The sequence below is a fragment of the Berghia stephanieae genome, chromosome 3 (genome assembly GCF_034508935.2).
Source record: "Berghia stephanieae isolate SIO BIC M18660-M18661 chromosome 3, UCSD_Bste_1.3, whole genome shotgun sequence".
Taxonomy (NCBI): Eukaryota; Metazoa; Mollusca; class Gastropoda; order Nudibranchia; family Aeolidiidae; genus Berghia; species Berghia stephanieae.
This window is the reverse complement of record NC_088362.1, coordinates 82,714,581-82,730,561: the sequence shown is the minus strand read 5'-3', so window position 1 is coordinate 82,730,561 and position 15,981 is coordinate 82,714,581. Positions and strand designations below refer to the sequence as shown.

The window sequence follows — 15,981 nt, the reverse complement described above, 5'->3', positions numbered from 1 at the left end:
CTTAGGTTTTCCTATACAATTGTGTAATATGTCGCTGTATTATCATGTTTTGTAATTCTACACTTAAAAAAAAACAACCTAAAAAAACAGGCTGACTGTGAATGTTTATTATTATTATTATTATTATTATTATTATTATTATTATTTTATTATTATTATTATTATTTTATTTTATTGTTTATTATTATTTATTATTATTATTATTATTATTATTATTATTATTATTATTATTATTATTATATATCATTATATATTCATTATTATTATTTATTATTATTATATTGTATTATATATATATGATGATGATGTGATGATGATTATTATTATTATTATTATTATTATTATTATTATTATTATTATTATTATATTATTATTATTATTATTATTATATTATCATATTATATTTATCATATCATCATCATCATCATCATCATCATCATCATCATCATCATCATCATCATCATCATCATCATTTTTATCATCAAAGTTTTCATGATGTTTTCGGAGTTTTACTTGATATGAGCATACAGCCTGATCTCAGCATCTGGCTATTACGACTTGGATTTTAAGGCGTCACATCTATCGATGGATGCTAAGCATTAAGGCTATGTTGTTTACTGGCATAACACTCGCTTTCGGATCGGAAGGTCCAGGGTTCGAGTCCCGCTCTGTTCGGCACATTGTAGAGTCCTTTGTGAAGGTCTTTACTCACATTCTCTCACCGTACTCGGGTGTAAAATGAGTACCTGGCCGTTAACAGCGGTATCTATGTCGGATATAATTGTAATATCGCCCAAAATAAGTCATGTCTAGTTACTAATGTTGTTGTTGGCTAGGAACCCCCTGTAAAGCGCTTTGAGAACGCTTACTGATATTGCTCTATATAAATACTCAGTTTAGTTAAAGATCAACTGTACCTGCACACAAAAGTATGTGTAACCTTTGACGTTTTTATTATCTTAGAGGGGCTTCAGAGAGATCTAATTACCCGACAGTCCATCTGAAAACAATAACAACGAGATGAGTGACCTCAATTTCAATCATTCTATTGATGCTATGCGCCCACGTAAAATTCTCACATCACCTGACCTCCAGATGAAACGAGCCAGCACACAAAACTATGTTTAACCTTGATGCCAGATTTATATGTTTGGTGTAAACTAATCGCCGAACTGGCGGAATTTATAAAAACAACAAAGTCGAGTGACGTCAACTTCATTCATCTTAAATTCTGACATATAATTATATTCATGGATAAGACTACAACACCAGCAGGCATGATTGCCTCACGCCTGAACATTTCAACAACAGTTTCCAACAACTCCATCAACGGACAACCACCCAGTTTTGTAAAAATGCCCTGGGGAGGAATGTCTGGGGAGCCAAAACCACCCAATATCCCAATGTCGATATTCTTGGTTCTCTGCATTTGTGTGTCAACGTTTGGGAATGGAGCTGTGCTTTACATAGCAGCTCTCAAGGCGAAGAAGAGTTCGCTTCAACGGCTCAACCTTCTTATTTCATCTCTGGCTTTATCAGATTTTCTGCAGGCTTTCAGTTTGGTGAGTAAAATAAGAATACTGACGATAATAATAAAAATGTTAATAATAATGATGATGATGATACTACTACTACTACTACTACTACTACTACTACTACTACTACTACTACTACTACACTACTACTTACTACTACTACTACTACTAGCTACTACTATACTACTACTACTACTACTACTACTACTACTACTACTACTAATACTACTACTACTACTTACTACTACTACTACTACTACTACTACTACTACTACTACTACTATATACTACTATATAATATAATAATAATAATAATAATAATAAAAATAATAATAATAATATAATAATAATAATAATAATAATAATAATAATAATAATAATAATAATAATAATAATAATAATAATAATAATAATAATAATAATAATAATAATAATAATAATAATAATAATAATAATAATAATAATAATAATAATCTAATTCCTAAAATCGGGGAAATTTTGATTTTTTTTCAACTCGAGAGCTCTCTCCAACTAGGAAAAATTGAACAGGACGCTCAATAATACATTTCAAGGCAGGGGAAGAAGCAAAATAATAATGTGGCATCGATTTCTTGGCTGTTTCCCCCCAATTTCAATGGAGCTTAACTTGTCTTGGAAAATGGGGTAACTTTGAAAACTTTAATTAACAAACTAAAACGATTTGACACGACAAAACTGTACACCATAACTTGGCTTTTATTATCAAAATAAGCAAAGCTTAATAGTTATCTGAGCCCCGGAGGGTATAGAACACAGACGAGACGGTAATTAACGCTATCTGCACCAAATTGAGGTCGTCGGAAACAAAATGTTTCATCATTTTAATAAAGTATGTAAGTATAATATGAATATTTATATAGAGCGATTCCATGGATTAACCATGCCCAGTGCGCTTCCCAATGTTTCATTTATTCCTTCAGCTGGCCATATGAATTCATAATTCTATGTCATACAGTACCTGTCATATAACAGGAGTCCTTTGTGTACCAACAGTCGTACAATATCCGTCAATGTCTGTAACCAGGTACTCATTCACACTTGAGTCGACTGGAGTAATGAGTGTATGGACACGACAACAAGACCACTTTCACCCATTCGACCACCGGCCAATCCTGACAGCGCAAAGTCATGGGATTGTAATTATGCTGACAAGTTTATATTGAAATAAGAATGTTTTAAATTTGTTTTTGAATTAAATGAACTGTAATCTACTTGCACATATTTGCAGGTCTTCTAGTCGAACTCAATTATGGGCTTATTTCACATTGTAATGGGCAATGTTTTTCGTTGGTTTGAGAGTGTTTCAATTACAACAATAAGCCCATAACAATTTGAGTTATCAGACCTGCAAACGAGTATACGCTGAATGTAGTCATTGTTTTTAAATAGCTTTGTCATTATTTATCTCTCTAAGTAAGAGCAATGCCCCTTTTGTCATACAAGTGTAATTCCACGTTCTGTTGCGCATGCGTATGAATCTTTAGATACATTGTCACGAAACTGAAGGGTTGATTGATTCGGCTGTTTTGCATGCACTAAATAAGAAGGCTATGGTCTGTACTAAACTGCACCTCTGATAACCATAATTAATATATAGGCTCAATTTTGTAATAGAAACTCTCTAAAACCAACGAAAAATATTGTGCATCGCAACAATGTTAAATCAAGCCACATAATTACACTCGGTTATCAGACTTGCAAATATTAACACAATCGACAGAGAAAATTAAAAGCATCAAATCTTGTTTACTCTTTTTTAATTAGACACGGAATAATCAATACAATTTGCAATTGGATTCAATAGTCTGATGTCACGTCGCCCAGCAACAGCGAGCAGCGTGGTTCTAAACAAAGAAAAAACAAATGCTGGCTAGAACATTTCGTATGTCATGTGATCAGAATATTTAAAAGTCAAAACATGATCATATTTATAATGTTTTTCTCCTCTGGATACACTTTTATGCTCGTCGGAGAAATATTTCATAAGGGCGTCCGCCATTGTTCCGATAGTTTAGAGCCAGTTACTAAATTACCATGCGTCATTACGAGGGAAGTGACGCCATGACTGCTGAAGGCCAATTGTTGATTGCATCCAAGTCGTATCAATAAATAAGTTGAACGAAGTGAGTTTGATCTCTCAGTGATACCATTTGAATGAATGGCCTATTGATACCTGTGATAAATAAATGAATAAATAATTAAATAAAAATGAATGAACAAATAAATACATACATGAATAAATGAATAAATATATGAATAAAAAGCAGATATTTAGTAAATAGATGTAACATATTTAAAAAAAAGTAATCCTTCCGCCTATGGGCCGAGTTTATCACGGTTTCTAGTATGTTAATCGAACAATAGCATTTGCTTGCTACCCTGTGGATAGGACGCTACCAAGAGAAGCTCCAAACATTATGGATGAGTCCTGACGCCCATTTATCACAATTCCAATTCCAATTTGTATATGTAGACAGTAAAGCGATTAACCCTCTCCTTACCAACCACAGGAAAATCGTCATATTCGTTACGATACAACCAACATTTTTCTTATTCAAATTTCTTTAGTACATAAAAAAAATGTAAAGAAAATGAACAGTGTATTGTAGAGCATGTTTTGCTAAAGAAATTATGTATTAATTTACTTTAACTCTCTCCTTACCAGCCATTTTCAGGATTTTCCTCAAAACTTCACACCCAACTAACACAAAAAAAAATTTTTTATTATTACTCAGGCACAATAGCAGAAATGCGCTATTGTGTCTGAGTGATAAAAAAATATATTTTTGTGTAAGTTGGGTGTGAAGTTTTGAGGACAATCCTGAAAATGGCTGGTAAAGGGAGAGTTAAAGTAAATTAATAAATTGAGTGAGAAATGTTGTTAATATTCAGAGTTTGGAGAATTGGCATGAATGAATCGAAATCACACCAAATCAAGATGCATTATCAAGTTGTTTTTGGAATAAATAAAACTAATAAATAACATAAAACGAAACTCACTTTATTCATTCCTAAAGGATAATTTGTCTTTAGGGTGAAAATCGAAGGAAGACTGGAATTAACCAAACGGCAGCCGTAAAATGAGCTAGGACGAGGTGACTTGCTCAATGACACACACTGCGATGGGGGAAGTCGAGTTCGGTGCGGTACTTTTTGGGTAAGAAGCAAAGACCAAACCGCTGAGCCACACAATTTTTTATCTAGTCATTTTTACATTGAATTACTAATAAAGCAATTGGTTTAACCCGACAATAACTCGTTTTGAGTCGAATGGTCACATCTAAAATATAAGGTTTCAAAATATATAAAACAAACAACAACAACAACAACAAAAAAAAAAGCAACAAAAATACAAAACTAAACAAAACAAATAAACTATGTTTTTTCTTCCATTGAGTGGACAGATAGAAAAGATAGAATTAAATCTGATTTTGTACTTGATCAGTAGTATTTTATTTCTCAGATCCTCATCAATTATCATAAATTAAATAAATACAAAAAATAATAATAATAATAAAATGAATCATTGGTTTTTGCGAAATTTTGGTTATTAAATGGTGACTTGGTTAAAGCTTAATCTAGGATAAGCACACGCACAAACACACACACACACACAAGTTTAAAAACTAAAGTAGGCGGGAGACATTGATAACATAGAAATCTGATCTTTTCTATAGTAGGTCAGCATATTATTGTTTCTTATTATGAAATGTCAGTGAGCTTCATTTTAAGATCCTCACGTTGACTTGCTAATGGAACATTAGTTACAATGATTGGACGTTTCCAATATTAATCTTGATTAAATTCTCATAATACAGGAAGAAAGCCGATCGTGTCTAAATGTCAGGACAGAGAATTACTATTTTTTTCTACATATTTTATTGTTTATCTGCTTTATGTTCTAAATAATATAAGCTTAATTAGAGGTTTAATATAATAGATAAGTTTTTATTTCATGAGTCATATTAACATCTGTATTGATGCGTTTCAATATAAAGATTGAAATAAGATACCTAATGAAAGTCGTGAATTTGTAATCAGTTTTATCCCACGTAAGACGATTTTAAAAGCAAAATTAATATGTAGATAAATAAAATAAAAGTTAGTGAAAAATGGAGATTCAGGAAAGTTATTTTATGACCATAGCTGGCATTAATTGCCAATTTGCAAACTCGTCTGCAAAATAATTCAATCTAACCCGCATCATAATGATTAAATGAATAGGGTATCTTAAATTATTAGTTTTATTTTAATCTAAAAAACGCAAAAAAAAAAAATAAATAGAAGCCTCCCATTAACAAAATGATAATGAATTTGAGCAAACAGTAAAAATATAAATAAATATAAGGCTCATCAGATATCCGATCCACTGAACTCAATCCCTTGTCGGAAAGCGAGTGTCTTACTACAAGACCACTTTATAGACTTACAAGAGCACCGACATCATGAACGATGCAACACCTTACCAGTCAGTTTCTATTACAAAGATAGCAGATTTTCGTTAACAATGGGCGATTTCTAAACAGAAAAGTAAGATAAGATAAGATGATCTTTATTTATCCACTTCTTGAAATTTACATTAGATATTGGCATAGACTAATCAATTTCTGAAAATATATAAGCAAATAAATATTTTAAAAAAATATTTAGAATGACGTAGAAGACGTAAAGCAACAAAACGCTTAACAAAACACATTTAGAGGAAATCCAGCCACCACTCTTCCCACAACTTTATATAAAGACATCAAAGAAATTAGCAAACTACCCTCACCGGAAGCTATCGCCTCCAACCATAACGAACCACCCTCTTGGCAAGCTGCAAACGAAACCAGTTTCCGGGATAAACTACGGCTGGATGCGTCGTATGAAAGTCATTTTATTATCTTACGATTTGTTTTCACTTTCAAGGATGATCCCAGAAATTTTGAAGGACATCTTTGATGAGTCTGCCAGCGGTATCCTTAATTATTTGCTCACATAGACTAAGTGTGTTCAGTCTTCAACTCGGTCGTTTTTCTGAATCTATATTTCTTTTAAGAATATATTGAAATTTACAGAGAATAATATTTACTTTCCCCAGATGATGCCCCAGCTTCTGAAGAACATCTTTGGTGAGTGGGCCAGTGGCATCCTGATGTGTAAGATACACTCTTGTCTGAGGTCTATGCAAACCAACATCTCAATCTCCACCTTGACACTCATCACCTTAGAAAGGTAATTATCCATTTTTAATGTGTGCTTTTATACAGAGCAATATTCAATAAATAGAGAGTGCTTTACAAGAAGTTCCAACTCAACATAAAGACTTTATGAGAATGCGAGTAAAGAGTCTTTTGAGCCCCATTCAAACGAACACCATTATTTCTACCTTTACACTAATCACGTTAGAGGGGCATTTACCGCTTGTTACGTTTTTTTGTTTAAATGTTAGCTTTTATAAATCGCTATATCCATTATAAAGGGAGCAAAGTGACCGAGTGGTTAAGGCATTGCACTGTGATCCCGAAGGTCTCGGGTTCGAGCCCCACTTCAGGTACTTTCGATTTTTTCTTGGGCAAGATTATTAACCTTCAATTTGCCCACTTGGACAACATGGGTGATTCCTGTTGACATCGGACATCCTGTTTGATGGATTATCCCTTTCCTTCATGGAATGCCTAGGCGACGAGATCTTAAGGTGCTATTGCGAAAGGGCATAATTATTTTTTAATTATCCATTATAATATTCTAAATGTGACCAATTGTCTCAAAACGTCATGGTGGGTGGACCCGATGCTTAAAATTCAATTTTAGGCTTGATATAATATAAGATTAAAATTTAAAAAAAAATAAATTAAATCATGCCTTTACGACACGACAACGCCATTAGACACCGTCACCTTGGAGGTTCGTGAAAGAAAAAAAATGAGTTTTTATATAGCGCAATATCCACTAAATGTGCTGAAAGTGCTTTACAAGGGGTCCCTGGCCAACGTGTAACATGTATAACGGGATATGACGCCTGTTAGGCGATATTGCAATATTTTTCGGACAGAGACAACGCTGGTAATGGCCAGGTACTCATTTTACACCTGAGTACGATGAGAGAATATGAGTAAAGAGCCTTCTCCAAGGACTTACCTGTCAGGTAGCATTATGCATGCATTGGTCCGTTGAGAGAATGCGAGTGTAAAGAGCCTTGGTGTCAAATGTCTCATTTTTGCGCCTTCTACAGCAGAAGCCAGAAACCAACGAGTCTGGAGCGGAGCGCCTTAAGGCAAAATCAAAAGTGGCACAGCTGAAAATAATTAATTTTGATCTTTAGCTGCTTTAATCTTATCTATAAAATACCGTCATTCTTGCATCAGAAAGAGACAAGAGGCATTCCTTATTTTGATATAATAAAATAATTCCAGCCGGAATTTAAATGTGCCCCATTCCGGATGAAACTTGATGAGAAAAATGAACTCAACAGGATAATAATTTTGGAATTTAACTTATCTGGAGTCTGAAAAAAAGTATTCTCCCTTGTGAAAGAACGTTTTGACTTTGACTCCGATTTTATAGGGTTAAAATCTTATACTTCTGAGTGGGGTCTTTTGACCTCCCATGGTTGGCAGAAGTTCATTTGCTATGTCTTCCCTATAGCTGTTTTCTGAATTGCTTTCTGTTTCTGTCTTGAAATGGGATAATTCGATTTTTTCCTTGCCCTTGCCGGAGTCTTTGTCTGAGAGGGAAGCAGTCACTTGTATATTGTTGACTTTTGGAAGTGATATTTTTCCCCCTTGTAGGTCATCTCTATGTTGTGTATTAATCTTTATATTTATTTATTGAATATATATTGTAAACATGTGAGTGTGTTCTCTCTTAGTGGGATCCTCTGCTGGTGTCTTGATGAGACATTTTGGTGATCTCAAACTGAAGTACATTGATGGTATACTCTCAGAATCTAGATCTACATCTGTTCCCCATATTAACCAATTCCCCTTTGTTTTACTTTTTCTTGGTTGTTTTATTTGCAAATCCGGAAGTTTTCGACTATCCCATTTTCTCCCTTTTTACTGGCGCTGATATGACCTAAATGTGAGAGAAGCGTTCAAAAATCCTTAAAAATAAACAATGCAAATTTAAAACTTGAAATTTACAATTATAACATTTACCCCGATTTCATACCGTTTTGGTGCGGCGGATCGCAAATCGATAAACGACACTTGACTTTGGACTGCATGGTAAAAAAACCCAACAAAACCACCACCCCCCCCCCCCTCCCAAAAAAAAAAAAACCAACAAAGACTTGATCTTTTTATATAGTGCAATATCCACTAAACGTGCTCAAAGCGCTTTACAAATAGCCCATGTAACATGTAGAACAAGAAATAGCGCCTGCTAAGCGATATTGTATTTTTTTCCCGACTGAGACAACACTGTTGAGGCCAGGTACTCAATTTACACATGAGTACGGTAAGAGAATGTAAGTAAATGTAAGTAAGGACTCAACTATGCTCCGAGCGAGGGTTGAACCCAGGACTTTCCGACCCGAAAGCGAGTGTCATACCACAAGACCATATATCCGTACTCAATTAACTACGCCTTAGTTGGGAAACTAATATCCTTTATACCTAATAAATGGAAATATGATGGCATTGAAAATGGTGGACGTCATTCTTATTGACCTGTTTTTAATTGCTGAGATGAGCCGTTTATGTATGGAAACACAGAGGTTCTAATCAAGTGCAAATTGATACAGGAAGCTTATAACTAAAAACAAAACTAACGTGTTGTGAAATATGGCACTTACGGCATCAATATGATATTGCGATCTGGTCTTGTGGTATTGCACTCGCCTACGGATCAGAAGGTCCTGGGTTCGAGTCCCGCTCTAAGCGGAGAATAGCTGAGTCCTTGTAAAAGGTTATTTAACCACATTTTCTTACCGTACTCAGATGTAAAATGAGTTCCTGGCCGTTAACAACGAAAAATTACGTAATATCGCCTAAAAGGCGTCATGTCTCGTCCTACATGTTAAGTGTTGCTGTTGGTTAGAGATCGTTTGTAAAGTGATTTGAACACGTTAAGTGGATATTGCCCCATACAAATACTCAAATGCTCAAATTGTCCTCAATATAGTGCTCGTTGTAGCAGGGACAAATATGAGACACAATTGGTGATAAAAGCATTCACCCAATTAAATTATTTGATTTGTTATTAAAAGGCATGTGCGCATACTATCAATCAAAACTGAAATTATCTACACATTTACCGACGCTAAAGATTTTGAAGGAGAGAATGGATTTAGTGACCCACCATTTCAAAGAGTTTTGTGATAGATAATATTATGAATTATACGTACATGATGGACATTAGTCAAAGTGATACTAAGCTGCTATAATTTACGGACTGTAAAAATCAATGAACAAAAATGAACATATAACAGCTTTGAAAAAGAGCAAAATACCAAACAAAAAACGTTTCGGGCTCAAAACCTTTCTTCAATCAATAACAAAGCGTTAGAAACAGAGAAATATTTGACACCTCCCCAAGAAAAAAACAAATCTTGAATTGTAAACCGTAGCTTTATTTTCCCTCTTTAACGCTGCCTGTCAGGGTAATTATTCATTGTGCACGTTAGAGCGCGAAACTATATTTAAGTATAAAAGGAAAATAACGCGCTGGTATAGGTTCAGCACCACAACTATCCTGACTTTATGAGGAATACTGTATGATCCTCCGTTTTGCATGAAGACGTTTGTGGAACATCTCTTTGTGTATAGATCTTTTGGGGGGAACCTGGTCCAGAAAACTGAATCTAGTTTTGCCACATTTTAGTGCTTTCTCCACTTTTTCTTTCACCCCCTCCTGTTAAATGGTAACGCTTAATTATATCAAGTTTACAATAATAATTTATGACGTCAGATTACAAAGTGTTAAATTTCACTTAAATTGGATTTTTTCACAAAGGAAGTTTTAACACGTCTTTTATTCGGAGAAAACAAAGTCGGAATCGATTGAGGAGTCTAGAATAAAAGATTTCTTATATTCCTGCGTTTTGGAATTCGAGTTTTGCTCCAAACGCTCACTTACGAGCTCGTGCAGCGATTAGGAATACATCGGGAACTCCAAAAGACAAGAAAGTAAAAATCTGCTATCATATGATGTCGGGAATAAAGAATTTTTTAATTGAGGTCATCCAAAACTATTGTTCTCGTTTTGTGGAATTCCAGATACTTCTTTTCAAAATGTTGCATCAAAACACAAAAGGCGTTTAACAAATTACAGTCAGCAAAATAATGGCACACGAATCTTCAGTTTAAAAGAATCGATTTGCGGTTTATAACATGTCCTCAGAGAATCCTAAGCTGCTAGAGGCTGCGCACTGTAAAAATCAATGGGAAAACAATGAGAATCAGCAGCTTAAAAAAAAATGAAATTTAAACTTTAAACGGTGAACGTTTCGGGATAAAACCCCTTCTTCAACCAATAATAAAAACAGTAAAAATGTTTTTATTGTATTTATTATTGGCTGATGGATGGTTTTGAGTCCGAAACGTTCCTTTCAAGTTATCTTGTTCTGTTTCGAAGCCACTAAATTAATTTTTACTCATTTCTTTGTATAACTATAACATCCTCCAAGATTATCGATATTATAATTGTTTATACAACGTCTTGAGTGTTTTAAATATTGCAGGATAGACTCTTCAGTAGAAACTGAAGCACATTTATTTACAGGTCTGTTAACCTAATAAATTATTGTTTTGGGCTTATCGTATTAATGGAAATACTCTGAAACCAATCAAAAATATCATTGTCCACCATTATAGTATAAAATAACGACCATTATTGCGTTCGGTTATCAGACCTGCAAATATCTGCACGTCGGAAAAAAAAACACTGGAATGTTTTCTCCAACATTTTATAAACAGTGTTTCTGTTAATAAATCAAAACACAAAGAAGAAAAACAGGAAATTCAATTAAAATATACAAACTAATTAAAGTAGGTACAGTTTCAATAAGTTCCAGGTATTATCTCATGACATATCAAATTTCAGGCGTCATTGTGAATCTGATTGTTTGTTTTTTTTAATTTCTAAAATGTTTAAAAGCTATTATTTTATTTTTGTTTTCGTTTGAGAGAGAGAGAGAGAGAGAGAGAGAGAGAGAGAGAGAGAGAGAGAGAGAGAGAGAGAGTGGAAGCGGAAAGGGAGGGAGTTCATTAGTCGTGATATTTGAAAAAATAATAATATACATTTCTCATTCAATTAGTACAGTGTACATTGATCGAAAAGTGTTTATTCAAGCTCTTAGCAAAACTATCTTTAAATAAGGATAAAGAACAAATGTAAACATTTATATGGCGCATTTGAACGAATTTTTCCTTGCACAATGCATGGTCAGATAGATAAAACAGTCAAGAATAGCTAAAAGATTCTATTGTAGTTTGTAGAACTGCTTTTGTCTGGTCGCTCAGTGATGGCGTAGGATCAGAATTTGAGTCTAAATGAACTTGAGCGTATATAATAATAATTGAGCTTTTATATAGCGCAATATATCAAAGAGCTTTACAATGGGTCCCTGGTCAACAGCAACATTTAACATGTAGGACGGGAAATAACGCCTGTTAGGCGATATTACAATTTTTCGGACAAAGACAACACTGTTAACGGCCAGGTACTCATTTTACACCTGAGTACGGTTAGAGAATGTGAGTAGAGAGCCTTTTTCCAAGGACTTAACTATGCGCCGCGCGAGGCTCGAGCCCAGGACCTTCCGATCCGAAAGCAAGTGTCATACCACTAGACCACATAGCCGCACATAACAGTAGCTCAATATCCACTGAACATGAACTGATTATTTGGTGGTCTAAAAGCAACAATCAAGAGTCAAGTGTCGTCAAATCTATTCATTTTCGCGACATAAAAATATCAATAAATATGTTATGAAGATGGAACTACTTTGTCAGTGACGTCAAACTATAATTTGAATTGAGGGACATTATCGATCTCACTTAATCCTGTATTTTAGAAAAATAGAAGTAATGTTTACTTATAATAGTCATTCTTTGGCTGTATAACATTGTTAACGTATAAAGCATTCTTCTCTTTCTTCTTCTTCTTCTTCTTCTTGTTTATTTTTATTCTATTTCTTTTATTGTTTCACCACCACCACCACCACCACCACCACCACCACCACCACCACCACCACCACCACCACCACCACCACCATCATCATCATCATCATCATCATCATCATCACCATCGTCATCATCATCATCATCATCATCATCATCATCATCATCATCATCATCGTCTTATTCTTCTTCATCTTCTTCATCTGCATCATCATCATCATCATCATCATCATCATCTTCTTCTTCTTCTTCTTCTTCTTCTACATCTGCTTCTTCTTCTTCTTATCCATCATCATTAGCATTATTATTACAGGGGTGTCAGAGTGAAATTGTTGCAACCCCTGAACTTTTTCGAAATTCATACAAAGACACGTGAAAGCATGACGAGCCATTCACACCATACGACAAACCCATGGGAAAGAGTGAATAATGTGGAATATTCTAAAGGAACACTTCATTACTTTGATTCAAGTATATGGTTTGACACTTACCTGAAAGGTGAGAATTTTTGGAGAGATAGGTAGTGGTGTTTGATGGCTGAGACAAGTGGTAGTTGATGGCTAGGCAAGTGGTAGTTGATTGTTGAGGCAGTGGTAGTTGATTGTTGAGGCAAGTGGTTGTTGATTGTTGAGGCAGGTGGTAGTTGATGATTGTTATGAGGCAGTGTGTTGGTAGTTGATTGTTCAGGCAGGTGGTAGTTGATGGCTAAGGCAGGTGTAGTTGATTGTTGAGGCAAGTGGTAGTTGATTGTTGAGGCAAGTGGTAGTTGATTGTTGAGGCAGGTGGTGTTGATGGCTAAGGCAGGTGGTTGTTGATGGCTAGGCAGTGGTAGTTGATTGTTGAGGCAGTGGTAGTTGATTGTTGAGGCAGGTGGTAGTTGATGGCTAAGGCAGGTGGTAGTTGATTGTTGAGGCAGTGGTAGTTGATTGTTGAGGCAGGTGGTTGTTGATTGGTTGAGGCAGGTGGTAGTTGATTGTTGAGGCAGGTGGTAGTTGATTGTTGAGGCAGGTGGTAGTTGATTGTTGAGGCAGGTGGTAGTTGATTGTTGAGGCAGGTGGTAGTTGATTGTTGAGGCAGGTGGTAGTTGATGTAGGCAGGTGGTAGTTGATTGTTGAGGCAGGTGGTAGTTGATGGCTAAGGCAGGTGGTAGTTGATTGTTGAGGCAGGTGGTAGTTGATGGCTAAGGCAGGTGGTAGTTGAGGAGTATGGGCGGTAGCAACTAGTGTTGAGGCAGGGGTGTAGAACTGAGCAGTTAATGAGGAGGTGTAACAACTGCTATAGTTGAAAATGGAAAGAGGGTGGTAGCAACTGATGCAGTTGATGTGGAGGGGTAATAACAAAGTAATAGATGCAGTTCAAAGGGTGGTATCAATAACAAAAATGATGCAGCTGATTTGGGGGTGGTAATAACAAAATAACTGATGCTGTTGATGGGGAGGTGGTAATAACAAAATAACTGATGCTGTTGATAGGAAGGTGGTAATAACATAATAACTGATGTTGACGGGGAGGTGGCAATAACAAAATAACTGATGCTATTGATGGGGAGGTGGTAATAACAAAATAACTGATGCTGTTGGGGGAGGTGGTAATAACAAAATAACTGATGCTGTTGACGGGGAGGTGGTAATAACAAAATAACTGATGCTGTTGGTGGGGAGGTGGTAATAACAAAATAACTGATGTTGGTGGGAGGTGGTAATACAAAATAATGATGGTGATGGGAGGTGGTAATAACAAAATAACTGATGCTGTTGATGGGGAGGTGGTAATAACAATATAAAGAAGCTGTTGAATGAATGGTGTTGGTGGGAACTGAGAGGTTAAGGGGGAATTGATGCAAGAATAAGACATTCATTATAGGTTGGACAATTTTTTTTCTTTGCAAGGGGTTGACTGCATTTAGTCGTATGATGATCTAATTGGCGTTTCTTTGCAGTCACAATCAGGGCTCTCTTAACAACAGCAGAAGCGGTGGTTGTTGATGATGATTTTTTAACTCTCTCCATGGCTTTCTGCTTCATCTCCCGTCTGGCTTGATCGGCTTTTCTTTCCTTTTCATAGTTGCAAAATGCGGTTTTCATGTTCCGACAAAGAGACAGACTAACAGCATCAGTCAATGGCTTCTTTCTTTCAAAATAGGATAGAGCTGTCGCTTTATGTAAACGCAACTCATACTTTACGGTTTGTATAGCACTTAAGAATGGTATTGTTGTGCTTGCAGTTTGATTTGTAATTATTCTAGACATAACTGAAAATGTTGACTCAACTTGAGGTCCATGAAAAATGGAAAGCATAGCAGAAGCAACTTTTGTCAAATTAGGGTTCTTCCTGACTAGGCTATCTTGAGTCCACCACCAATCCACTCTTCCTTCATCGTCGTTATAATCGGGCAACTTGTCGTCATTTACGTAAGCCCTCACCTCATCAAGACATGCATCACTGTTACTTTTAGACAAAATAAAGTGCGACATCCCAACCAACCTATCCAAGTTCTTTTTGACAGCTGTGTGATTTGTCAAACTGGGGTCAAGAGCTGACAAAGATACCAAAGTTGGGCTGTTAAGAGGCAATTTTTTGAACATGGCCTTGGCTGCTGCTACATATCCCTGCAAAGCCTTTTCTCTAAAGGTTAATGATGCTTCCACAGATGGATGGCCTACAAATATGTCGGTAAGGGGTAATTGAGAGGAGGGATTGCAGATTTCTGTCTTCAACAGGTTGTTGGTTATATTTTCTGGTCTCATAAAGCATGCCAAGAATTTTTTAACAGCAGACATCTGGAAATCTGATAATTTATGAACCATGGGAGTGGTTGTCTGAAAAAAAACTGACATATTGCTTAAAGATGGGTAAAACAGACGTAAACAACTCCAACTGAAGCATGGTATCACTCGAGGTATGAAAGATAGCCTTGATAATCCTATCTTTCCTTGTCCTGCCTTCAACCGTCATCCTCCTCCCTGTTAAATTCTCCAAAATCTCATGCACCTGTTTCTTGCAGAACTGGATAGTTCATACTTCTTCAACAGGGATTTGATGACTGGGCGATAAGCCTTTTTATCAATTACATTCAGGAAAGAAAAGTAAAAAAGTTGATACGCATCAAACATCCTGACTGTTTCTAAAGCTCTGTCATAACTAGACAACCACCTAGTACCTGCATACATTTGAGGCACAGTGAAAGATACTTTCAAGATGTCACAAAGTTCTTTTAGGCTCGACTTGTGTTCACTACACCATTTAAAGTCAGTGTACAAGTCAGAAAATAGGCATTGTAATTTTCGCTCAAAGGGTGAACA

At 35.6% G+C, this 15,981-nt stretch overlaps 1 protein-coding gene across 1 annotated transcript in view; it reads left to right on the top strand.

Annotated features, from left to right (window-relative positions):
* The first annotated feature begins 963 nt into the window (after positions 1–963).
* The window catches only part of LOC144968621 (high-affinity lysophosphatidic acid receptor-like), a 39,447-nt gene continuing 24,429 nt past the window's right edge, over positions 964–15,981 (top strand). The window contains exons 1-2 of the mRNA XM_078907135.1: positions 964–1,562; positions 6,655–6,788. Coding sequence (XP_078763261.1) covers positions 1,251–1,562; positions 6,655–6,788 — 446 coding nt within the window. The 5' untranslated portion in view covers positions 964–1,250. The remainder of the gene's footprint in view (positions 1,563–6,654; positions 6,789–15,981) is intronic.